The 24,328-nt window shown below is 65.0% G+C and overlaps 3 protein-coding genes across 8 annotated transcripts in view; 2 read left to right on the top strand and 1 right to left on the bottom strand.

The window, feature by feature from the left end:
• Positions 1 to 7,952, bottom strand: part of PAK4 (p21 (RAC1) activated kinase 4) — a 33,119-nt gene extending 25,167 nt beyond the window's left edge. For 3 of the 4 annotated variants that reach the window (XM_067314532.1, XM_067314536.1, XM_067314538.1), the window contains exons 1-2: positions 6,673 to 6,853; positions 6,436 to 6,501 (exon numbers count right to left, since the gene is read on the bottom strand). In XM_067314532.1, coding sequence (XP_067170633.1) covers positions 6,436 to 6,501; positions 6,673 to 6,685 — 79 coding nt within the window. In that variant the 5' untranslated portion in view covers positions 6,686 to 6,853. Of the gene's footprint in view, positions 1 to 6,435; positions 6,502 to 6,672; positions 6,854 to 7,883 lie in introns of those variants that run through there. The other variant, XM_067314533.1, reaches the window with a different exon arrangement.
• A 320-nt stretch (positions 7,953 to 8,272) lies between these two features.
• LOC106493857 (small ribosomal subunit protein uS12m-like) lies at positions 8,273 to 12,105 on the top strand. 3 transcript variants are annotated; one of them, XM_067314542.1, is made up of 7 exons: positions 8,273 to 8,364; positions 9,119 to 9,487; positions 9,569 to 9,680; positions 9,813 to 9,908; positions 10,013 to 10,151; positions 10,290 to 10,520; positions 11,335 to 11,415. In XM_067314542.1, the coding sequence occupies exons 2-6, from the start codon at positions 9,163 to 9,165 to the stop codon at positions 10,488 to 10,490; spliced, it is 873 nt and encodes a 290-aa protein (XP_067170643.1). In that variant the 5' UTR covers positions 8,273 to 8,364; positions 9,119 to 9,162; the 3' UTR covers positions 10,491 to 10,520; positions 11,335 to 11,415. The 3 variants fall into 3 exon arrangements, with proteins under 3 accessions (XP_067170643.1, XP_067170644.1, XP_067170645.1); XM_067314543.1 differs by lacking the exon at positions 11,335 to 11,415 and adding an exon at positions 11,032 to 11,177; XM_067314544.1 differs by lacking the exons at positions 8,273 to 8,364; positions 9,119 to 9,487; positions 9,569 to 9,680; positions 9,813 to 9,908 and adding an exon at positions 11,525 to 12,105 and having other exon boundaries at positions 9,994 to 10,151; positions 11,335 to 11,417.
• An 805-nt stretch (positions 12,106 to 12,910) lies between these two features.
• SARS2 (seryl-tRNA synthetase 2, mitochondrial) lies at positions 12,911 to 22,290 on the top strand. Its single transcript, XM_067314390.1, has 16 exons — positions 12,911 to 13,199; positions 13,852 to 13,947; positions 15,094 to 15,123; positions 15,236 to 15,376; positions 15,514 to 15,568; positions 17,132 to 17,195; positions 18,194 to 18,299; positions 18,417 to 18,464; positions 19,068 to 19,176; positions 19,266 to 19,311; positions 19,435 to 19,522; positions 19,626 to 19,738; positions 20,521 to 20,614; positions 21,307 to 21,399; positions 21,677 to 21,762; positions 22,224 to 22,290. Exons 1-16 carry the CDS (start codon positions 12,912 to 12,914, stop codon positions 22,288 to 22,290), a joined length of 1,524 nt encoding a protein of 507 aa, XP_067170491.1. The 5' UTR covers position 12,911.
• Positions 22,291 to 24,328: the final 2,038 nt, after the last annotated feature.

Genomic DNA, 24,328 nt, shown 5'->3' with positions numbered 1-24,328 from the left:
AACCCGTTCCGGTCACTACCTACCCGAGGGAAAAAGCTCGTCCTACGTGCGAGTCCTCGAATGCTGCAATCTGGCAGGTCGGGCAGAGATGCCCACGCTCGCCCGGCTTCGAGCTCCGGCGCGACAGACGCTCGCGGTCTCTGGCGCGCGGCTCCGCGGGAGCGACTCCGGGCAAAGCGGCCCTGCGAACAAGGAAGCACGGCGTCCCCGCGCTCCTCGGGAGCGGGTGGGATGTTAAACACACTGTCACAGGCTGACAGCAGCCGAGAAGTCAATTTACGTTTCAGCAAGCGATTACCATTCGGTGCTAATTAAACTGCAAGCTGATTAGCCCAGTAAAACCTTTAATTAGCCCCTTACATCATTTACAAAAATTATAGCTCATTTGCACCGTGCAAGCGCACGGCGTGGGGAAGGGAGAGCGGAGCAAGCACGGTTCAAAGGAATTACATTTTCATGACATCCAACTTTATTAGAGAAAATAGTCATTATTTAAACATCTCTTTGTCCGGCCGCCAAAGGCCTGTCACCGCCTCTTTCGAGCTCTTAACGAAAGGCACCGGCGTATACGAATCGCCTCCGCCTTCGGAGGAGCAAACGGCTCTAGAAATCAGTCCCAGGAACGCTGCTCTGCCCCCGGCACGGACGGCACAGTCCCGGCTGCCCCGGGGAGAACCGGTCTTCACGAAGGTCCTTCCTACCGAGCTCGGTGCCGCCAGGCCGCTGCCACGAGCACGTCGCGGCTTGCCTTCTCGAGGAAGGGAGGATCCTGCAACACTGAGCGCCTCCCGCTCCTCCGCCGGCACAAACTCCTGAAAACTGAACTAGCAGCGCCCGCTCGTACGCTGAATTATTTAGTTTGGAGAAGCTTTGAAGGATTCAGGTCAAAGCTGCGTCAAGAGCACGGAGGTTGCTGAATGGCAACAACAGACCGATTTTTATCCCCCCCCCACCTTAAAAAACAACAACACAACACACACAAAGAGTCATCCCGAAGCCTGTAACGCCTAAAATGTTGGCACAGCAGCCTGAGCTCAGCTAACAGATGAGCCGGCTTCACCAGGCCTGTCGGAGGAATCGGCTCGTCGGGATTATTTGGGCTAAGAAACCATCACTTTAGTCTCAAAGCACTCCGCTCTCTGGAACGGGTAATTTCTATTAAGCCTGGGGAAAGCATGCGGCTTCCACTTAAAAAAAACCAAAAAATCTAAGAAAACAGCAAATCCTTCAGGATACGTCGCACCGGCTGGGAAACCTGTTTTGAAACGCGAGCTGCACCTGCGCCGAGTAAAGCTGACTTTGAAACACTAAACCTGCCACGGCTCAGTTCCTACCGCATACGGCAAATATCCCTCCCTTCCTCTGCTAAGCTCCAGAGACATCAGCTTTTATTAAATAAAAGCGATGCCGCTGTAATTAGGCTGCATAGAAGCTGCAGAAGGTCCCTGGGATTTCTCCCGGAGCCGGGGAAGACTTCTGGGGAAAAACCGTCCTTCCTCCTGGGCAGCACGGACGGTCCGAGCGCTGCTAGCGATGAGGCTGCGGCCCCGAAGCAAGCGGCTGTCGGCTACCGCTTCCCCCGCGGAGGGAACAACCACCGCGCTTAACTCGGCGGCGGCAGCGAGGGATCTGCCCCAAATCCCAGCGTGGAAACACCACCACATCAGCTCTCTGGTGAGGAAACGAGCCCTCGGCAGGGGAACGAAATCCGTTAACGCAACCTCCCCCAAACTGCAGCCCCCCTGCTTCCAGGGGATCGGACATTAGCGCCTCGTTTGGGGCATTAATTATTGCAGCCTGCCTCCCAAGGAAAACATCCCGGAACCAGGCATCCAGCTCCAGCCAAGCTGACTCAGCCCTTCTGTTTTTTTTTTGGGAAGAGACAGCTCATCTTCCCTGCAACGCTGGGCTGAGACAGGACCCGAGCGCTGCCCTTAACCGGAATCCCAGCCGCGCCCGGGATCGCGAGCGGGGCGACGTCGGGCATTCGGGCGAGCAGGGCTGGCCGGGGACATCCGGGATGTGTAATTTTTAAAGCCGCTTGCTCCGTTCACAGTCGGGCGCAAGCCTAATCCCACGAGATGAAGGATACCTGCAGACTGCCCGTCTCGGGGGGAAGTTTTACTTTGTTGCTTTTAAAGATGGGACAAAAAAAAAAAAAATCAGCTCCTGGCTAAGCAGGTGAAGCAAGGAATCCGGAAAAAAGAAACCGAAGCGGTTCCCTGCAGAGCGGCACACGGACAAAACGGCAGGGTCGGGGCAACAGGCAGTTCGGAGGGATCCAAGTGCAACTCCTCCTTCTCCAGGCAGGCTGGCCACGAATCTGCGGGAAAGAACGAGCCTGGAATAGGAAGTCAAACTGTACAGTAGGGTCAGGAAATTCCTCCGGAACGGGGCAGAAAGCGTGGAGAGGAAAGCCACCCGCCCTCCCGCTTTCCACGAAAATATCCCGCAGCTGCGGGCTGGGGGAAAGACGTGACCTCAGGGAACGGGCCCATCCGTATGCTGCACATACTGTCGGCTTCTCCCGCGCGGAGACGTTCAAAGAGAACTGCTCGTTCTCCGGGAGCGCAAAATTAGCGGTGGAAGGCTCTGCATCAGCTGCAACCACCGACCGTGATGTAAAAATACACTTCCTTCCCTCCCACCCCCTTTTCCTCCTCTGCCAACTGCCCACAAGTTCGTACATTATTCATCGGAAAAGCCAGGTACCAAGGAATCAAGGCTGCCACCCCAAATCAAAGGAAGAGCGTCAGGAGCGCGTTACGTAACCCTGCGCCGGTCCTGCCACCTTCTAGACCCCATTCTTGCCAAAGTTGAGCACGTTTTGCTTCCGATCGCTTCCCCCCGCTCCCCACACAGCGAGCGGGAGTTCCCGGGTGGCTGCTCCCACCCGGGGACGTCAGACCACAAGGAAAGTTCAGGTTGCAACAGGACTCGCCGCCCGAGAGCCGACGCCAGCAGCCGGGCAGGCCCGTGGCGCCGGACACGACCGCGGCGATCGCTTCATCGAGGGAGAGCGGCCCAGCCCAAACGCCGTCCCAGGCTCCAGGCCGCGCCGATTTCCAGCACGTCAGGACAGAAATGCAAGAAATAAAATGCAATATAACGATAACTGCTACCACAACCGGTACCGGGAGACCCACGAGTTGCCCGCTGCAGAAGGGCAGTCGCGGACCAGAAGCGTTTGAGAGCTATTGCTCTGCAAAACGTCCGCCAAAGGGCGGAGGTAAGACGCCAGCAGCTGGGAGAAGGAAAGGAATTAGCTCTTACCCAGCCAGGGATCCAGAATTGAAGAAAAGCCCTGAGACGCAAAAACCTTTCACCCCGGGCTGGTCTGCCAAAGCTGAAGTCGGCAGAGGTACGCGCGCCGTCTGCTCCAGGGCGCTCTCTGCAAAAAAAGACCCTGCGACTTGCTTGCTACGCTGTCAAAACCAGCCTGAACGTGGCAAACGTCCAGGTATGCCGAAAGGAGGGGGGCCGGGGAAGGGAGCGAGGTAGCTCGTGAAAAGAGCCTTTTTCCACAGGCGGCTGGCGGAGCCCTTCTCCCGCTGACCGTTACAGTCGCCGCACGCTGAGCTACGGAGACGTGTGTACGCTTTTCTTCCCCCCTTTTTACTAGTCGATAATCAAAACAAATAGATGCATTTGTCTCGGCGCCTGGGTGGGTTCGGACTTTCCTGCTCCGCACGCGGACAAGGAGTGGCGAGACACTCCCTGTCCAGCAGCCTGCAGCGCCACTAGTTAAAATAAAACTCCCCCTCGAAAGAAAAGCAGCAGCGGGAGGATGTTAAGAGGCAACCTGATCCCGCTGCCCGTCCGCAGAGAGAGAGAGAGAGAGAAGCTGCACGGCATGGGAAGAGCCCGCTGGTCTAGCAAAGACTTAGGTGCATCCTACCGGTGGAACCTGTTTCAACCTAGTTCCATTGTGTATTTTAAAACGCCAATAATATCCCCAAAAGTCATCCTCAGCGAGGCGGAGAGCATCAAGCGAGAAGTCAGCAAACAATCTCCGACTTCTAAACTGGAGGCGGCGCAAAGCGCACCAAGGGGTCCGGAGTAAAACCCCGTGACTTTTTTATTTTCCATAGATACAGCTTCCTTCTGGCAGATTTGATAAGTGTTAGCAAAATAAATATCACCAAACAAAGATAACTGGTATCTGGAAAACATCTGGGAAGTCGGAACACCACAGAGGAAAGGGAGCAGCGCGTACGTTTCCACGGAACAGAGGTAAAACGTAACCCGAGTGGACGGCGATCGTTATCTCACCAGTATCTATCCCGGAAAGTTTTGTGATTATTTCAGCACCGAAATATTTTCTAGCTAATTATCTTCATTTGCGAATGCGAGGGTGGTACCTGATCAGCAAGCCAAGGAGGTTTTTCCGAGTGAACTTTCTGACGAGTTACAGGTCAGAAACATTTACCGGAATACGAGTGATGTTGGCCGCAGATTGACACAGTCCCACATTACAGCTTCACTATGCGCAGTGTTCCACGTATTCCTATGCGGAATTTAGACGTGATTTCCAGAAAGCCTCCCTCAACCTGTGCAGGAGACAATAAATAAATCTAACAGGTTTATTTCTTAACCAGAAAGAAAGATACTTTCCTTAAAAGGCTGCCAGGATTAGTTAATGTTTTTACTGGCAGCAAGCAGCCAATTCTTTGGCTACTATTCAAACTTTGTTTGGGGCTTTATTTAAAAAGCTTTTTTTCTTTTTTTCTTTTTCCCCCCTTTCAGCTCTCCTAAGGTTAGCTGTATCCTCCCTAAAGCCCCGCTCCGCAGCTGGGTATTTTCAATAAATCTGATTTGCAGATATTTACAAGCCCATTGTGTAGGATGCTGTCGGCACCAATTTGCAGCCCTGTAACACGCCCAGTTAATTGTTGCAAAACGGACTGATTTACCACAAAAAAACGTAGCTAAAAAGTAATCCTGGAATTTTTCTGGTTTTATTCTACAGCTCTGCTTCAACGAAGCGTTATCCTTGATGCGAAATAATGCAGCGAACGCAGCGCAAGATGCCCCACAGCCTCATCTCCAGCTCCGGGGAAATTCAGCCCAGCGAACCGGCTGGTGGGCACAGGGAAACGAGTTATGCAAGTGAATAAATCCGCAGCTAAGAACTACAGCCGCATTTGGCAGGCGCCGCCTGCGCTGCTGCCCGCCGATTTTCCGTCCCTAGCGAAAGCGGTACCGTGGGACGGCAAAACTTTCCCAGGAGCCGCTGGCACCGTCTCTGCCGCAGGGAGGTAGAGAGCAGAGCGTCTGCTAGCGCGAGGCTCAGAGCAGCATCGTGAGCCCCGTGTTTACTCGAAGAGGAGCACTGTGGAGCAGAGGACGCTTTATTATCCTTTTTTTAATCCTTTATCTGCTCCTGATAGGCCAAACTGTGGCAAAACCTTGTTTTCAAGGGACACCCAGTGTGAGACATAGGATTTAGCAGCACTGAGGCATCCCAGCTCCTGTACAATTTACATCTCGCCTCCTCTGAACATCCAGCCCAAAGTGGCACGAGATGTTAGAAAAATCTAGCCCCAGAGTTCTCTGCGATTCAACTCGACCATTAAATCACCTAGACACCGGGAAGAGAGCCGCCCTGTAAACACTGATGAACATATGAAAAAGCAAAGCACTAAGAACAAAAATAGACGAAAACCGGGTTTCCCGGGTCATCATGGGAAGCAACTGGGTCATCAGAAACACCCGAGCCTGCGCGTGCTGATCAGCGCACCACGAGAGGAACGGTCGCCCTCCTCTGAGCCCAATTTTGTGACCCCTGGGTACCGATAAAACACGCAGTTATTTTTATTTGGAAAAAATATCAGCATCTGCAGTGTTCACAAGCTAAGTCTTGCTCCGCTTTTAATTTATGCTCCCATTCCACTTACTAGCAATTAGCAGCATTTCCACTCCGGCTAATTGAAGCACTAGAACAAGAGACATCTGCTCCCAAACACAGCTACTGACAGCGCTGTTACCAAACACACGGGGAAAAAAAAAAAAAAACAACTTAACTTGCATTTCTATGTCCCAGAGCGCCCAGGAGGGCTCTGACAAGTTCTTACAGAAAAACCATCGCACGTGAAACTAGCGGTGACAACAATCGTGCTTTCCCCGATTTTCCTCCCTCACTTCTGACCTATGTTTGGGGAAGGCGAAGAGAGTTAGATACGTTTTTACAAGACAAAGAGCAGCATTTGCTTTCTCAGCCTTATTTTCCTTGGCCGCCCCAAAACCCGACGCAGGGTCTTTCCATTTATATTAAACACAATGCGCCCCAAGCGCACATGCAGAATAAGCACTTCTGAAAAGCGGTACGTGGCAATTAGAGAGGGAGCCATGGGGAAAAAGGACTCCCGGGCTGAACTCTCAGCTTTGCCGACTGATCCGCAGCCCGGTGGGCAAATTTTGTCCCCGTTTTCCTACCTGTGAGGAGGTGAAAATTCTTATCCAAGTCAGCTAGGCATGCCGGGAGCCTCAGGCGAAGAGATGCTGCGTGAGAACAAGAGATTTCCGTAAGGCCCCTTACGCGGCCAGGTCAGGCACGCTGCCTGTGGATCTTAAGATCCCCAGCAAATGCCTTATAACCCACAATTCCGGCTATTTTTAGGGCTCGGAGGAGGGCAGAAGCCTGCTCTCCACCCTTTCCCTCACTCTCCCCACCTGTTGCAAACATCCCTTCTGCTTCTCCTCAAAATCTTGGGCCTCCTGCACACCCCGATCACTCTGTTCCAGCCAGGACTTCCCTGCACATGGGCTCTGACACACCTGCATTCACCCGGTCCTCGTTTGCCCCCTCTGGAGGCTTCCTTCCTCCCTCCCCGGCCTCCAGCCCTCTCGCTCCCACAACCCTGAGGATTCAGTCAGGCCCCAAATCCTTCTCCAGGGTTTTTCCACCACTTTGGCATCCCCATTCTCCTCTTCTCCTGCACCCTCTTCCCCTTGTTTCCTACCCCCTTTCATCAGAGCCTCAACCCTTCGCACCTTGTCTCCCCCTTCCTTTTGGGGCCCCTCACACCCAGGCTCCCCCCCTCTCCGCAGCAACCCCTGAACCACTCGTCTTCCCCCTCGGCACCCCCTTTCCCCATAGCTCCATCTCCCCTTTCCACTCAGCCTCTGCTCAGCTCCCCATAGCCTCCTGCACCGTCATCTCCCCCGCAGCTCCCCAAACCCCCCATCTCCCCCTCCATCTCTCCCTTGCACCACCCATCTCCCTCTCAGCCCCCCACCCATCTCCTCCTTTCCCTCAGCTTCCCTTCAGCTCCCCCAAATCCCCTCAGCCCCATCTTCCCTTTTCCCCCAGCCCTCCATCTCCCCTCCAGCCCCTCAAACCCCTCTCCCCCTCAGCTCCCTTTCTCTCAGCATCCCCTCATCCTCCCTCTCCTCCTTCCTTTTAGCTGCCCCCCCGGCCCCCAACATACCTTCCACCTCCTCCAGCCCCTCACCTCCCCCCAGCCCTCCATCTCCCCCTTTCTCTCAGCTTCTTCTCAACCCCCCAAAACACCTCCATGTCCCCCAGCCCCCCATCTCCCCCTCAGCCCTCCAGCTCCCCCTTTCTCTCAGCTTCTTCTCAGCCCCCCAGAACACCCCCACCTCCTCCACTCCTCCCTCAGCCCTGTATCTCCCTATCGGCCCCCCACCTCCCCCCTTCTCTGAGACTCCCCTCAGGCCCCCACACCCTCCATCTTCCCCTCAGCACCCCCCTTTCTCTCAGCCTCCCCCCCCAGCCCCCCATCTCCCCCTCAGCCCCCCACCTCCCCCTTTCTCTCAGCCCCCCATCTCCCCCTCAGCACCCCCACTTCCCCCTTCTCCCACCTCCCCCCAGCCCCCCATCTTCCCCTTTCTCTCAGCCTCCCCTCAGCCCCCCAGCTCACCCCTAGCGCTGCCCGAGGGGCGGGGCCGGCACTCGCTCTCCCGCCCGGTCACTCAGCCGCCGCCGCCGCCATGTTAGGAAAGAGCCACATCCGGGCACCCGCCCCGCCCCTCCCCTCCCTCGCCTCCGTTCCCCCGGCAACGAGCACCGCCCCTCCGGAGGGCGGGGCAGAAGGGGGAGGGATGCCCCGCCTCTTCGCCCCGGCTCCCCGCTCGTTCCTCGCTCCCTCGCAGCGATAGGCGGGAGCTGCCGTCGCTCTGAGGGCACCGCCCACTCACGGGGCGCCGGAGGGGGCGTGCCTCGCGGCGATTGGCGGAGGACGCGCGTGACTCATGGAGGCGGGGAAAAAGGAGGGGCGCGGCCAGGTTTAAAGCCGACGCGCCCCTTTGGGGGTGGGTGGGAGGAGTTGTGCTGTGCTGTTGCCACCGCCCTGCTGTAGCGTCACCGGCGCGGGCGCTGACGTCATCCGGTAGAGATGCGACGTCAGTTCGTAACCCGGAAGTGCTGTCGGCCTGTTGTGGGGGGTGGGGGGAAGAGATGGAGATCGGGGCTGGCTGGGCAGTGAGGGCGCTGTGGGTCAGGTGGGGCCACGGTGGGGGTAAAAGGGGGGGAGACTCCCTCAGGGGGGGTCTTGGGGGCTGCATTGGGAGGGGTCATGGGGGGTCAGGACGCCTGGGTCCCTTTGGAGGTGGGGGGGGCTCCTGGGGGCTGCATTGGGAGGGGTCACGGGGGGGGTCAGGACTCCTGGGTCCCTCTGGAGATGGGTGGCAGTGGGGGGGGGGGGCTCCTGGAATCTGCATTGGGGGGGGTCAGGACGCCTAGGTCCCTTTTGGGGGGGGAGCAGTGGGGGGAGTCTCCTAGGGTCTGTATTGGGATGGGTCGGGGGGGTTAGGACGCCTGGGTCCCTTTTTGGGGGGAGTGGCAGCAGAGGGGGTCGGGGGCTGCATTGGGAGGGGTCACCGGAGGGGGGGTCAGAACACCTGGGCCCTTGGGGGGGGGTAACAGCAGCAAGGGAGAGGCTCCCAGGGTCTGCATAGGGCAGCTAGTGGTGTGTATGTACGGGGGGGGGGGAAGGGGTGGTTTCATGGGAATGCCGGACTCCTGGCTCCCTTTCCGGCCATGATCGAGGTGCAGGGCTAGCGGCTTGGAGGAGGAAGTGAGTCCCGGACGCCTGGGTCCCGCAGCCTCAAAACCTTCCCGTGTATCGTGTGTCCGTCCCCCCTCGCTGCCCTGCAGGCACCGGCCCCCGGCCCAGCATGGCGTGATGCCGACGGCGAGCCATGGGGCAGGCGGCGAGCCGGGAGCTGAGCCAAGCCGACGCCGGGCCCTGCCTCCTCGACTTGAACCCGGTGCCGGACGAGGTGCTGGTGCTGATCCTGAGTTGGGTGCCAGCGCGGACGCTGGCCACCCGCTGCCGCCTGGTGTGCCGGCGCTGGCAGGCCGTGGTGGACGGCCCCACGGTGTGGCGGCTGCAGCTGGAGCGGGCCGGCTGCGCCGCCTGCCTCGAGGCCGCCCGCCTCGGCCCTCTGCCGCCCGCCGCCTGGGCCCGTCTCTGCGTGCTGCGGCCCTTGGGCCGCAACCTCCTCCGCAACCCCTGCGGCGCGGGTAAGGAGCCGGCGGGCGGGTGGGCGCGCAGCGGCACCCGCCAGCCGCTCCCCGGCACCCACCTCCCTGCCCTCCCCGCAGAGAAATTCACCCACTGGAGGGTCCGGAGCGGCGGCAACGGGTGGGCGATAGAGGAGAACCGGCGCCCGCTCGAGGGCGCCCCGGCCCAGACTTGCTTTGTCTCCTCTTTCGGGTGAGTCGGCGGCGCCGGGACTCGGTTTCCCTCCCGGCTCTGCTTGCCCCACGCCTCGGGGTGCCCCACGCCTCGGGGTGCCCCAGCGGCGGCGGCCGCACGTGTGATTTTCTGCCCCCCCCCCCGGTGCAGCTGGTGCAGTAAATCCCAGCTCATCGACCTGCTGGCGGAAGGGCTCTGGGAGGAACTGCTCGACATCCACCAGCCCAAGATCCACGTCTCCGACTGGTGAGCGGGCTGGAAGCCGGGCCGGGAGGAAGCCCGGTCCGGTCCTGCGCGGGGGCTCCGGCGGCACTGGGGGCCACCCTCGAGCCGCTCTCCGCCGGCCGCAGGTGGGGCGCCCGGGAGGACTGTGGCTGTGAGTACTCCCTCCACGTCCGGCTCCTGGCCGCCGACTGCCATGCCGTCCTCGCCTCCTTCGAGGCCCGGCCCGAGCCCGTGGAGCAGTGGAACGACCAGCAGTACCGGCAGGTGAGCGCCGCCGCCCCAAAACCGCAACCGGCGGCTCGGCCCCCCTGTGGGAGATGCCGAAGGCTCGTGGGGAAACTGAGGCACGAGGGCGCTCCGACCCCCCTGCTCAACGGCGGCTTTCTCTCCCTCCCCGGCCAGGTCTCGCACGTCTTCCGCTGCTACGGCCCCGGCGTCCGCTACGTCCACTTCTGCCACCGGGGCAAGGACACGCAGTTCTGGGCCGGCCACTACGGCGCTCGTGTCACCCACTCGGCCGTGGTGGTGCGGCTCGGCCCGGCGCAGGACCGGGGGGCTGGCGGCTGCCCCGCGCCCCCCTCGCTGCCCTCCGCTGCCCACTAGCCCCAGCGCCGCAGCCTCCTTCCGATCCAGGTGGGCACCGGGGGTCCGAGCTCGGCGCCTCCTTCCCTAATGGAGGGATCCGGGGAGGAGAGTGTGGGGGGGGTGCGCACATGCGTGTGCACACGTGTGTTGGCATGTGTGTGGGGGGGGTGCAGCCATGTGTGTTGCAGTGTGTAGGTGGGTGTGTGCGTGACTGGGTGTGCATGAAACACATGGGTGTACACGCATGTGGGTGTACATGGAAGCACATGTGTATGCACACACGTGTGCACACGTGTGGCCGCACACCCATGTCCCTGGCTGCCTTGTAGCAAGATAAGGCACCTTAGCGGAAGTCCAGCAGGTCCCAGCACCCCCAATTCCCTCCCCCCGGGCACCTCCAGGGCCGCTGGGGGGTCCTGGGGCCCCCCAAAACGTTGCTGGGATGGTTGCCATAGCAATACCCCCCTTTCGCGGAAGTATGAGAGTCTTTTGGACCTGCTGCGCAGCCGTAGGGCGGCAATGTGGCCAATCAAGAGGCGAGGGTGGTACCTCTTTATAGCCGGCACCAATCAGAGGGGGACGGAGGACTGTTGTAGCCAATCGGAGAACGGGGTGAGAGAGAGCGGCGTTTCTGCTGGCTAATGGGAGCGCGACGGTGGCGGAGCAAGGAAGGAGGCGGGAGTTGGGGGCTAAAATGGCGGCGGTGTAAGGTGGGCAAGGAGGCGGCGGGGCCGTTTTGCTCCCCGGCCGCGGGGCGAGCGTGTTCCCGGCGGGGTCGGGGCGGGGCGGGCGGGCACGACTGCTTTCCTCCCCCCCTTCCCCGGCCCTCCCGGCGGTGCTAACGGTGCCTTTCTTCCTTCAGGCCCCGCCGCTTGCCGGTGCTGTCGGCCTGTAAGATGGCGGGCAGCGCTCTGCTGAGGACCGTGGCCTCGCTTCGGGGCTGGGGTGCGTATACTGAGGGGGGGGGGCCTCGGGTCGCCCCCGGGGGAGGGTCGTATCCCAGGGAATCATATCCCGGGGGGCCGCTGACCGCCCCCCCCGGTCTTCCGCAGGCCTCAGCGCGCTGCTCCCTCGTGGCCCCGCACCCTTGGGGCGGCCCGAGCCCCCCAACCCGCAGCCCGGCCGCGCCATGGCCACCCTGAACCAGATGCACCGGCAGGGCCGGCCCAAGCCGCCTCCTCCCAAGCTGGGCGCCACTTTCGGCCGCCCCCAGCTCAAGGGCGTCGTCATCAAGAACCTCATCCGCAAGCCCAAGAAGCCCAACTCGGCCAACAGGAAGTGCGTGCGGGTGCGCCTGAGCAACGGCAAGGAGGTCATCTGCTTCGTGCCCGGCGAGGGCCACAACCTGCAGGAGCACCACATCGTGCTGGTGCAGGGCGGCCGCACCCAGGACTTGCCTGGCGTGAAGCTCACCATCGTGCGGGGCAAATACGACTGCGCCCATGTCCAGAAGAAGAAGTAGCGAGCGGCCGGTGGCGGAGGAGGAGGAGGAAGAGCGGGGAGCTTCGCGCCACGGGGGGGACGTGTCGCGGCGCCCTTCGCTGTCGCGGGTGCCCCAAGGACTTCTATTCTTTGTTTCCCCCTCGCCATTAAAGCCCGTCGCTGCGCAAGCGATGCTGTGGACTGTGCTTGAGGAGGGTCTCCTGGCTCTGTTGGGGGTGCGCGGAGGGGGATGTGTGTGGGGGGTTAATGGGTGCAGGGGGAGCTGTGAAGGGTGGGGGGGTGGAGACAGGGGTGTGGGTTCAAGGGGGACAGTGATGGCTGGCAGGTAGCAGGAGCTGGGGAGGGGCTGTGGGTGTCATGTTGGGTGCTGGGGGGTCTTTGGGTGCGGGAGGCAGTGATGAGGGGCTGTGGGTGCTGTGTGTGGGTACAGTGCTGGTTGGGGGGGGCTGAGGGTGCTGTATTTGGTGCTGGAAAGTAGCACTGGGTGCCATACAGGGTTTGGGGAGAGACTGGGTGCTGGGGGGGACAGTGTTGAGTGCCGGGGGGGTGTGGTGGGTGCTGTTTTGGGGGCACAGGGTGGCACTGGGGGCTGGGGTGGGGGGAGTGTTGTAGGTGCCATTTTGGGTACTGGGGGGTGGTGCTGGGTACCGGTGGGGGCAGCGGGTGCTGCTTTGGGGATGGGGGGCAGTGCTGGGTGCCGGGGGAGGGTCGTGGGTGCCATTTGGGGTGCGGGGGGGCAGCACTGGGTGCCGTTTTAGGGGCGGGGTCGGCACTGGGTGCCGGGGGGGGATGGTGGGTGCCGTTTTGGGGGTGCTGGGTGCCGTTTTGGGGGTGGGGGGCGGTGCTGGGTGCTGTTTGGGGAGGGGCGGGGGGGTGCCGGCGCGCCGGGGCAGGGGGCGTGGCCAAGGCGCTCCCAGCGCGGCGAGGGGGCGTGGCCGTTCTTCGCCACGCCCCTTCCGGCACGCGGCGCGAGGCACTTCCGCGCCGGCGCCCAAGATGGCGGCGCCCAGGGCTCTGGCGGCGGCGCGGAGAGCGGTGGCGGCGGCGCGCGGGTGCCGCGCGGTGGGGAGCGGAGCTGCGACCGGGACCACGACCGGGCCGGGGGCCGGGGACGTGGGCGGGGCCGAGCCCGTGGGGCGGAGCCGGCTGTACGAGCAGGTGCGCGAGGGCATCATCGGGCGGCCGCGGCTGGACATGGCGGCGCTGGCGGCGCGCGCCGAGGAGGCCGCGCGGGACCTGGAGCAGCGCAAGGGCCCGCTGGGGCCGGACGACCTGCGTGACGTCGTGAGCGGGGCGGGGCCGCGCCGGGGGGCGGGGCCGGAGCGAGGGGGCGCGGCTTGGGGGTGGGCGGGGTCGGAGCGGAGGGGGCGGGGCTGGAGAAGTGGTGCGACTTGAGGCTGGGTGGGGGGAGCAGCTTGGGGTGGGTGGGGTTGGAATGGGGGCGTGGTGTTGGTGGGCGGGGTCAAAGCAGGGGCGGGGCCTGAGTCAGTAGGCCTAAAGTCACGGGTGGGGCTTGTCAATAGTGGAGGGAAGGGGCGGGGCCTACTGGGAGGGGTGGGGCTTGGGCAGGTGGAAAAGGGAGGCGGGGCTTGTGGATGGGGCGGAGCCTAAAGAGAGGAGGCCAAAGGGAGGGGATAGGGCTTGTCGAGGGGGCTACGGGGAGGGGGCGGGGCTTGGGGCAGGGTGGAAGAGAGGGGGCGGGGCCTGTTAGTAGAGCCTGAGGAGCAGGGGCGGGGCTTATGGGCAAGGCTGAGGCTGGAAGAGGCGGGGCTTACTGGGGCTGTGGGGATTGGGTGGGCCTGGCAGAGAGGGCGGGACCTGCAGGGAAGGGGCAGGGCCTAAAGGAATGGGGTGGGGTTTATGGGGAGGGGTGGGGCCTCAGGAGGTGGGTGGGGCCTGTGCCCCAGCCCAGCCCCCAGCCCAGCCCCGCCCCCAGCTGGACACCTGGGAGCGGCTGGGGGAGGTGCAGGAGGCCATTGCCCACCTGGAGGCCGAGAAGGTCCAGGTCGCCCTGCGCGTCAAGGCCCTGCTGGTGAGCGGGACCCCCCCGTGTGTCCCCCCCCGTGTCCCCTCGTGTCCCCCAGGACCCTTTGCATCCCCCTGTGTCCCTCCGTGTCCCCCCCCGTGTCTCCTGACATCCCCCCATGTCCCCTCCGTGTCCCCCTGTGTCCCCCCAGGACCCTTTGCATCCCCCCCGTCCCCTCTGTGTCCTCCCCGTGTCCCCCTGTGTCCCCCCAGGACCCTTTGCATCCCCCCCGTCCCCTCTGTGTCCTCCCCGTGTCCCCTGACACCCCTCTGTGTCCCCTCTGTGTTCCCTCATGTCCCTCTAGGGCCCTTCACATCCCCCTGAGACCCCCCCGTGTCCCCTTGTGTTCTCTCCATGTCACTTCTGTGTCCCCTCGTGCCCCCCAGGACCCTTCACATCCCCCCTGTGTCCCCTCGTGTCCCCCGCAGGACCCTTCGCATCCCCCTGAGACACCCCCCGTGTCCCCTAGTGTTCCCTCCATGTCCCCTCTGTGTCCTCTCATGTCCCCCAGGACCCTTTGCATCCCCCTGGGACCCCCTGTGTCCCCTCTGTGCCCCCTCGTGTCCCCCCAGGGCCCTTCACATCCCCCCGTGTCTCCTCCATGTCCCCCCTCGTGTCCCCATGTCCCCCCGTGCCCCCTCATATTCCCACACCCCCGTGTCCCCCCATATCCACCCTTATGTCCCCCGTGTCCACTTTGTGTCCCCATGTCCCTCTTCATGTCCCCGTGTCCCCCCTCACGTCCCCACATCCCTCATGTCCCCCTCGTGTCCCCATGTCCCCCCTCACATCCCCACATCCCCCGTGTCCCCCTCGTGTCCCCCTCGTGTCCCCATGTCCCTTCTCAAGTCCCCCTCGTGTCCCCATGTCCCCCCATGTCCCCTCTCAAGTCCCCCTCGTGTCTCCGTGTCCCGCTGTGCCCCCTCATATTCCCACGCCCCCGTGTCCCCCCATATCCACCCTTATGTCCCCCGTGTCCCCTTTGTGTCCCTTGTGTCCCCTTTGTGTCCCCATGTCCCTCTTCATGTCCCCATGCCCCTCGTGTCCTCCGTGTCCCCTTTGTGTCTCCGTGTCCCCCCTTGTGTCCCCATGTCCCCCTCGTGTCCCCGTGTCCCCCCACACCCACCCCGCTCCTCCTCCTCCTCCCCGCAGGCAGCTCACACCGAGGAGGCGGCGAAGGCGGTAAGGACCGGAGGTGGCGGTGGCGGTGGCGGTGGGGGGACAGGACGGGGACTGTCCCCCCCGCCCGCCGCGGCGACGTCACCGAGCGGCCCCGCGCGTCCCCCCCCCGCAGCTGCCGGAGCACGGGGCGCTGCGGGCGCGGGGCCGCCGCCTGCGCCTGCGCCTGCGCGAGCTGCTGCCCGCCGCCGCCGCCCTCGAGCGGCGCTTCTTCCTCCGGGCGCTGCGGCTGCCCAACCGCAGCCACCCGCAGGCGGTGAGCGCGGGGGGGGGGACGGGGACGGGGACGGGGACGACCCCACCCCGGGGTGGGGGGGCTGGGGGTGCCCGACCCCCTCCCCCAACCCCCGACCCCCCCCCCCCCCCCCGCTGACGTCCCCCCCCCTTCTGCAGCCCCTCGGCGACGAGAGCCAGGCCCGCGTGCTGGAGGTGGTGGGGGAGAAGCCGCGTAGGTGCCGCGCCGCCCGGACGCCTGGGTCCCTTTTGGTTTTTTTGGGGGGGGGGGGGATGGGCGTCATGGGTGCCGTGCCTCAGTTTCCCTGCAGTGAGCGGGGCTGGGGTTGGCGTTGGGGTGCGAGGAGGGGAGCGGGGGGGGGCAGGAGGAGGGAGCCCCGGGGGGAGGAAGGCTCCTGCTGGGGGGCAGAGAGGAGGAGGATCCCTCGGGGATGAGGAAGGCTCAAGGGGGGGGTGAAGAGGAGGAGGAGGGAGCCCCAGGATGAGGAAGGCTCCTGCTGGGGGGGCAGAGAGGAGGAGGATCCCTCGGGGATGAGGAAGGCTCAAGGGGGGGGTGAAGAGGAGGAGGAGGGAGCCCCAGGATGAGGAAGGCTCCTGCTGGGGGGGCAGAGAGGAGGAGGATCCCTCGGGGATGAGGAAGGCTCAAGGGGGGGGGTGAAGAGGAGGAGGAGGGAGCCCCAGGATGAGGAAGGCTCCTGCTGGGGGGCAGAGAGGAGGAGGATCCCTCGGGGATGAGGAAGGCTCAAGGGGGGGGTGAAGAGGAGGAGGAGGGAGCCCCAGGATGAGGAAGGCTCCTGCTGGGGGGGCAGAGAGGAGGAGGATCCCTCGGGGATGAGGAAGGCTCAAGGGGGGGGGTGAAGAGGAGGAGGAGGGAGCCCCAGGATGAGGAAGGCTCCTGCTGGGGGGCAGAGAGGAGGAGGATCCCTCGGGGATGAGGAAGGCTCAAGGAGGGGGTGAAGAGGAGGAGGAGGGAGCCCCAGGATGAGGAAGGCTCCTGCTGGGGGGCAGAGAGGAGGAGGATCCCTCGGGGATGAGGAAGGCTCAAGGGGGGGGTGAAGAGGAGGAGGAGGGAGCCCCAGGATGAGGAAGGCTCCTGCTGGGGGGGCAGAGAGGAGGAGGATCCCTCGGGGATGAGGAAGGCTCAGGGGGGGGGTGAAGAGGAGGAGGAGGGAGCCCCAGGGTGAGGAAGGCTCCAGGTGGGGGGGGCGGAGAGGAGGAGGAAGAGGAGGAGGATCCCTCAGGGGTGAGGAAGGCTCGGGAGGGGTGAAGAGGAGGAGGAAGAGGAGGATCCCTTGGCGGTGAGGAAGGTTCAAGGTGGGGGGTGAAGAAGAGGAGGAGGGAGCCTCACGGTGAAGAAGGTTCCTGGTGGGAGGTGAAGAGGAGGAGGAAGAGGAGGAGGATCCCTCAGGGGTGAGGAAGACTCAGGGGGGTGTGAAGAGGAGGAGGAGGGAGCTCCGGAGTGAGGAAGGCTCCAAGTGGGGGGGCGAAGAGGAGGAGGGTCCCTCAGGGGTGAAGAAGGCTCCTGGTGGGAGGTGAAGAGGAGGAGGAAGAGGAGGATCCTTCAGGGGTGAGGAAGGCTCAAGGGGGGGGGTGAAGAGGAGGAGGAGAAGGAGGAGGAATCCTTGAGGATGAAGAAGACTCGAGGAGGGATGTGAAGAGGAGGAGGAAGAGGGTTCCCCGGGGGTGAGGAAGGCTCAGGGGCAGGTGAAGAGGAGGAAGAGGAAGGTCCCCGGGGCGAGGAAGGCTCCGAACCCCCCCCCAATCCGCGTCCCCGCAGAGTTCGACTTCAAGCCCAAGGGGCACCTGGAGCTCGGCGAGGGGCTGGACATCATCCGGCAGCGGTGAGCGGCCGCCCGCGAGGGGCCCAGGCGTCCGGGGGCGCTTCCCCTCCCCCTTCCCCTGCGCGGCACGGAAACGGGGCGTGTTCGGGCGCGCGGCACACGCGTGTGCGCGCGGGACATGCGTGGGCACCCACGTGTGTGTCCGTGTGCATAGGACGCATGTGTGCGCATGGGACACGTATGTGCGCCCACATGTGTATCCATGTGTGCGGGACACGCGTGTGCGCAGCCACACGTGTGTCTGTGGGGGGGGCACGCGTGTGCACGGGGGTTACGTGTGCACACCCATGCGTGTGGCTATGCGCTAGGGGCACACGTATGTACCAACACGTGTGCACACACATGTTCACATGCATGGGGCACGTGTGTGTGCACGGCATATGTGTGTGCACCCACATGTGTGTCCGTGTGCCTGGGGCACGTGTGTGCATGCAGCATGCGTGTGCGCCCACACGTGTCCGTGTGCACAGGGCACACGTGCGCATGGGACGTGTGTGCACCCACACATGTGTCTGTGGGGGGGGTACACGTGTGTGCTTGGGACACGTGTGTGCGCCGACATGTGTCTGTGTGCATGGGGCACACGTGTGCACACAGCAAACGCACACCCACACGTGTTTGTGTGCATGGGGTACGCGTGTGCGCTTGGGACATGTGTGTGCGCCGACATGTGTCTGTGCATGGGACACACGTGCACACAGCAAACATGCACCCACACGTGTCCGTGTGCATGGGTCACACGTGTGCACGCCCCCACACAGTTGTGCACACAACATGCAAGTGCACACGTGTGTCCCCAGGGCACACGCCTGCGTGCACGACATACGTGTACGCAGGACGCACACGTGCGCCGGGGCCGCGTGCACGCCCCGGCGAGCCTGGCTGCACCCACGGCTCCCGCGTGCGCGCGCGCGCCACCTGCCCCGGCACACGCGTGCGCCGCTCGCACACGCGTGTTCACCTCGCACACGCGTGTTCACCGGCCTCGCTGCCCGCAGGCGCCTGGCGCCCGTCTCGGGGCACCGCTCGTACTACCTGTGCGGGGCCGGGGCGCTGCTGCAGCACGCGCTCGTGCACTTCGCCCTCCGCAAGCTGCTGCAGAAGGTAGGGACAAGGGGCGACGGGGGGGGACGGGGACGGGGACAGGGTGCCCGGACGCCTGGGCCCGCGGGCGGCACGAGCGCGCCGGGGCTCAGCGCGGGGCCGCCCGTCTCGCCGCAGGGCTTCGTCGCCATGACGGTCCCCGACCTGTTGCGCGGCGCCGTGTTTGTAAGTGGGGCGCCCGGCCCCGTGCGAGCCCCGCGCGAGCCCTGTGCTTGTGCAAACCTTGTCCTCGTGCGAGCCCCGTGCAAGCTCTGTCCTCGTGCGAGCCCCGTCCCCGTGCGAGCCCCATGTGAGCCCCATCCTCATCCAAGCCCCGTCCTCATGCGAGCCCCGTGCGAGCCCCGTCCCCGTGCGAGCCCCGTCCTCGTGTGAGCCCCATGCGAGCCTGGTCCTCGTGCGAGCCCCGTCCTTGTGTGAGCCTCATGCGAGCCTTATGTGATCCTCGTGCAAGCCCCATCCTCGTGTGAGCCCCGTCCTCGTGCAAACCCTGTCCTCGTGCAAGCCCCATCCTTGTGCGAGCCTCGTGCGAGCCCCGTCCTCGTGCAAGCCCTGTGCGAGCCCCGTCCTCGTGTGAGCCCCATCCTCGTGCGAGCCCCATGCGAGCCCTGTCCTCGTGCAAGCCCCGTCCTCGTGTGAGCCCCATGCAAGCCCCGTCCTCGTGCGAGCCCCATGCGAGCCCAGTCCTCATGTGAGCCCCGTGCGAGCCCCATCCTCGTGCGAGCCCCATCCTCGTGCGAGCCCCGCACGAGCGCCGCGCACGGCCCGCAGGAAGGCTGCGGCATGCAGCCCGACGCCGTCCCCTCGCCCGTCTACAACATCGACCCGGCTCGATTCGAGGACCTGTGCCTGGCCGGCACCGCCGAGGTCGGCATCGCGGGTGAGCGCCGCACTGAGCCCGGGGTGGGGGGGGTCCCCAAAACGTGTCCCCCCCCCCGCTACCCCCCACCTTGCCTCCCCCCCCCCCAGGCTACTTCATGGACCACGCCGTGCGCCTGGAGGATTTGCCCATCAGGTAGGGACGATGCTGCCACCACGGCGGGGGGGGGGGGGACGGACGACAACACGGAGGAGGGGGGGCCCAGGCGTCCGGGCGCCCGCCCACGCGCTCGTGTCCCCCCCCCCTTTCCGCCGGCAGGATCGTCTGCTGCAGCACCTGCTACCGCACCGAGACGGACACAGGCCGCGAGCCCTGGGGGCTCTACCGCGTGCACCAGTTCGCCAAGGTAGGGGGGGGGCGGCGAGGGGCCCAGGCGTCCGGGCGCCGGGCGGGGGGGGTCTGGGGGGGGTCGGAGAGGTTGGGGACGGGCCCTGCCGCCGCCGCCGCAGGTGGAGATGTTCGGGGTGACGGCGGCCGAGAGCGGGGCCGAGAGCGACGCGCTGCTGGCCGAGTTCCTCGCCCTGCAGAAGGAGATCTTCTCCGAGCTGGGGCTGCACTACCGGTGGGTGTCCGTCCCCCCCCCCCCCCCGCCGGTGTCACCCCCCTGTGTCACCCCTGTGGCCCCCCATGTCCCCTGTGTCGCCCCTGCATCCCCCCACATCCCCGTCCCCCATGTCCTCGCATCCCCCCCGCGTCCCCACATCCATGTCCCCATATCCGCATCCCCCCTTGTCCCCTCGCGTCCCCACATCCGCGTCCCCGTGTCCCACCGCGTCCCCACATCCGCATCCCCCCGTGTCCCCCCGCGTCCCCCCATCCGTGTCACCCACATCCCTGCATCCCCCACGTCCCCCCATGTCTCCCCACATCCGCATCCCCCCATGTCCCCCCGCATCCCCACATCCGTGTCCCCACATCTGTGTCCCCCCACGTCCCCCTGCGTCTCCCCGCATCCCCCATGTCCCCCTGTGTCCCCCCACATCCCCCCGCGTCCCCACATCCATGATCCCTCACATCCCCACATCCATGTCACCCACATCCCTGCATCCCCTACATCCCCCCACATCTCCCTGCGTCCCCACATCCATGTCCCCATGTCACCCGCATCCCCACATCTGTGTCCCCCTGCGTCCCCCATGTCACCTGCATCCCCCACGTCCCCCTGCGTCCCTGTGTCTCCCCGTGTCCCCCACGTCCCCCTGCGTCCCCCCACATCCCCCATGTCACCTGCATCCCCCACGTCCCCCCATGTCCCTGCGTCTCCCCGCGTCCCCCACGTCTTCCCCGCATCCCCCACGTCCCCCCGCGTCCCCGCGTCCCCCCTCACGTCCCCGCTGCCCGCAGCGTCCTCGACATGCCCACGCAGGAGCTGGGGCTCCCGGCCTACCGCAAGTTCGACGTCGAGGCCTGGATGCCCGGACGGGGCAAGTACGGCGAGGTGAGAGCGCCGGAGCGGGCCAGGGCCCCCCGTTCGGGGGCTCCGGGGGTGTCTGGGGGGAAAACCCCCCGCTTCGGGGACATCCGGGGGCAAAGTCCCCCGTTTGGGGGCTCTATGGGCATCTGGGGGGCAAATCCCCCTGTTCTGGGGTCTCTACGGGCATCTGGGGGTGTCCGGGGGCAAATCCCCCCACTTTGGGGTCTCTACGGGTGTCTGGGGGCAAATCCCCCTCACTTTGGGGGCTCCGGGGGGGGTCCGGGGGCAAATCCCCCCGCTTTGGGGTCTCTGTGGGCATCTGGGGGGCAAATGCCCCTGTTCTGGGGTCTCTACGGGCATCCAGGGGCAAATCCCCCCGTTTTGGGTGCTCTACAGGCATCTGGGGGTAAATGGCCCCGTTTTGGGGTCTCCATGGGGTGTGTTACCCCATTTCGGGGTCCCTCTGGGGATAAATCCCCCGTTACGGGCACAGCCCGGGCCATGGGGGTGCCCCTGGGATCCCCCGGGATCCCCTGGGACCGGGGGCACGTCGGGGTTCGGGGTGTCCTGGGGTTGGGATCTGGCGGATCCCCGCAGCTGGGGTGTCCCTGCGGCCGGGGTATCCCTGTGGTTGGAATCTGGGGTGTCCCCACAGTCAGGATCCGGGGTGTCCCCGCGGCCACGGTGTCCCGATCCCGCTCTCCCCCCCCCCGCAGATCTCCAGCGCCTCCAACTGCACCGACTTCCAGAGCCGGCGGCTCAACATCATGTACAGCGACGGGACCGGGCAGCTGCGGCACGCGCACACGGTGGGGGCGACGGCGGGGCAGATCCCCCCCCCGGGGGCAGATTCCCCCCCCCCGGGAGGAGACGGATCCCCCCGGGGGGGGGGGGCACATGCACCCTGGGGGGGGGGACATCAAACTACCCCGGTGGGGCAGATCCACCCCAGGGCGGATGCTCCCCCCCAACCTAGGGGGCAATTTTACACCAAGGGGGGGGGGCAGATCTGCCCTGGGGGAGCTGGATCCTCCCGGGGGGGGGGCAAGATCCCCCCGCTCATGCCCCCCTCCCCGTCCCCCCCAGGTGAACGGCACGGCCTGCGCCGTCCCCCGGATGCTCATCGCCCTGCTGGAGTGCAACCAGCTGCCGGTGCGTGGGGTTGCGGTTGGGTGGGTTTTTTTTGGGGGGGGGGGGGCACCCCAGGGTGCTGGCGGGGGGGCTCACCCCACCTCTCCCCCCCCCCAGGACGGCAGGGTCCACGTGCCCCCGGCCCTGCAGCCGCTGGTGGGCAGCGCGGTGCTGGCCCGGCCCCGCGCCCCGCTGCTGCGCTACGTGGGGCCCAACCAGCCCAAGGGGGGGGGGCGCCGCCGCTGCCGCCCCCTGAGCCCCCCCCCCCCGCGGCGGGAGGGGGGAGTGGGGGGCAGCCCCCTGCCCCCCCCCCCCAAAACTGCCGACGGGATGCGGAGCCGCCGGACGGGCGCCGGAGGGGACACGCGGCGGCCAGGCGGGGGACACGGAGGAAGCGGAGGGGACACAGATGCACCAGAGGGGACATGGATCTACCGGATGGGGGACACGGAGGCACCAGAGGGAACATGGATCTACCGGATGGGGGATGCGGATGCACCAGTTTGATCATGGATACACTGGATGGGACATGGATCTACCGGATGGGGGACACGGGTGCACCAGTTTGATCACGGATGCACCGGAGGGGACATGGATCTACCAGATGGGGGATGCAGATGCACCAGTTTGTTCATGGATGCACTGGAAGGGACACGGATACACCGGATAGAGGATACGGATGCACCAGTCTGATCGTTGATGCACTGGCTGGGACACGGCTGCTCCGGATGGGACACGGAGATGCCGCACGGGGCCACGGCTGCTCCAGGTGGGAACAAGCACGGATGCTCCGGCAGCTCCCGCAGAAAAGCCCAAAGGAGCCACAGCCACTCCGGCCAGGACCCGCGGCCCCCCGGCTCCGGCCTCCCCCCACGCTGTTAACGAGTCCCTGCAATAAATGCTGCCTCCGCCCCCCCCCCGCGTGAGCTGCATTGGGGGGGGGGGAGGGCAGGACGCCTGGGCCCCCCCGGGCCAGGGCTCAGCTCCCCCCCCATCATGGGTGGGGGCAGTGAGGTGACGCGCGTGTGGCATGCACGTCCCCATGTTTGCACACGTGCACACCCTGTGTGCCCATACATGCTCCCGTGTTCGCACATGCGTGTGCGCTCCATGTGCCCCTGCGTGTCCCCGTGTGCACACGCGTGTGCAGTGTGGCCATGTGTGTTCCCGTGTGCACACGCGTGTGCGCTCCATGTGCCCCTGCGTGTCCCCGTGTGCACACGCGTGTGCAGTGTGGCCATGTGTTCCCATGTGTACACGTGTGTGCACTCCATGTGCCCCTGCGTGTCCCCGTGTGCACACGCGTGTGCTGTGTGGCTATGTGTTCCCATGTGTACACGCGTGTGCACTCCATGAGCCCCTGTGTGTTCCCGTGTGCACACGCGTGTGCAGTGTGGCCATGTGTGTTCCCGTGTGCACACGCGTGTGCGCTCCGTGTGCCCTGCAGCCGCATCGCTGCCCACCGCAGCCTGGCACCCGGGGCACGATGGGAAGGTACCAGGGAAGGGGGACACTGGGGGGGGGGTGACACTGGAGGGGGACAGGGGACGCTGGGGGATGCTGGGAGGTTTTGGGGGGCCCACTGGTCTTTTAAGGATTTTGGGGTCCCGGGGGGCAGTGGGGACATGAGGCAGGGGGGGACAGGACACCATGGGGACACGGGGGGGGGGGGACTGCCCCACTTCCCCCCCCCCAGCAGGCCCCATGGACCCCAGTTCTCACCCCAACAGAGTCCAGCCCTGATCCTGCCCCCCCCAGACCCTCCCAGAACCTGATCCTGCCCCTCTGGGTCCCCCCCCATGTCCCCACCCCCTCAGTGTCCCCCCCCCCCCCCCAGCACCACTTCACAGAGGTCGAGACACTGTGGGAGCTGCGCCAGGGGGGACCCCTGCCCCAGGACCCCCCCCCGCGCCACCCTCCCCCCTGCACCCCCACATCCCCCCTCCCTGGGGGATTCCCACCCCCCAGGGGAGGCAGAGACTCCTCCATGTCCCCCTGCCCCAGAGGGGGGGACCCCAAATCCTGTCCCCCCCCCCCCAGTGCCAGGCCCAGGGCACAACCCCATAGCAGCCATCAGAGACTCCACACGGCGCCGGCCCTTGCCCCCCCCCGCGTTGCTTGGCGAAGCCGTGTTTCGGGGCCGGGGGGGCCACGGGGGGGGGGCCGAGCCGTGGCCAAACCCTTCTTTATTTTACAATAACCGATATAAATCCTCTACGCTATGCCGGGGAAGAGGAGGGGGGAAGCGGCGGCAGGGAGGGGAGCGGAGGCTCCAGCAAAGTCCAGCCGATGGCTCCCGGAGCCCCCGGATAAATAGTGGGAGGTGGCGGCAGCGGCGGGGAGGGAGGGGGGGGAACGTCCGCCGGGAGCGGGACCCCCCCCCCGTCAGTCCATATAGCGGCCGCTGTTGATGACGATGTCGTCGTATTCCTCCTGCGGGGAAGCGCGCTCAGCTCCGGGGCCGGGAACGCCGGGGCCGGGAATGCTGCCAGGGCCACGGCAAAAAAAACAAAACCCCTCCCTGCCCCCTTCTCGTTTCGGATGGGAAAGCGGGAAGCGGGGAAGGGGGGGGTTGTTTTTCCGCCCCACTTACGTCGCTGGCGTCGA

This window comes from Apteryx mantelli, chromosome 35, assembly GCF_036417845.1.
Source record: "Apteryx mantelli isolate bAptMan1 chromosome 35, bAptMan1.hap1, whole genome shotgun sequence".
NCBI classification, from domain to species: domain Eukaryota; kingdom Metazoa; phylum Chordata; class Aves; order Apterygiformes; family Apterygidae; genus Apteryx; species Apteryx mantelli.
The sequence above is the reverse complement of the archived record's forward strand: the minus strand, read 5'-3'. Positions and strand labels throughout refer to the sequence as shown.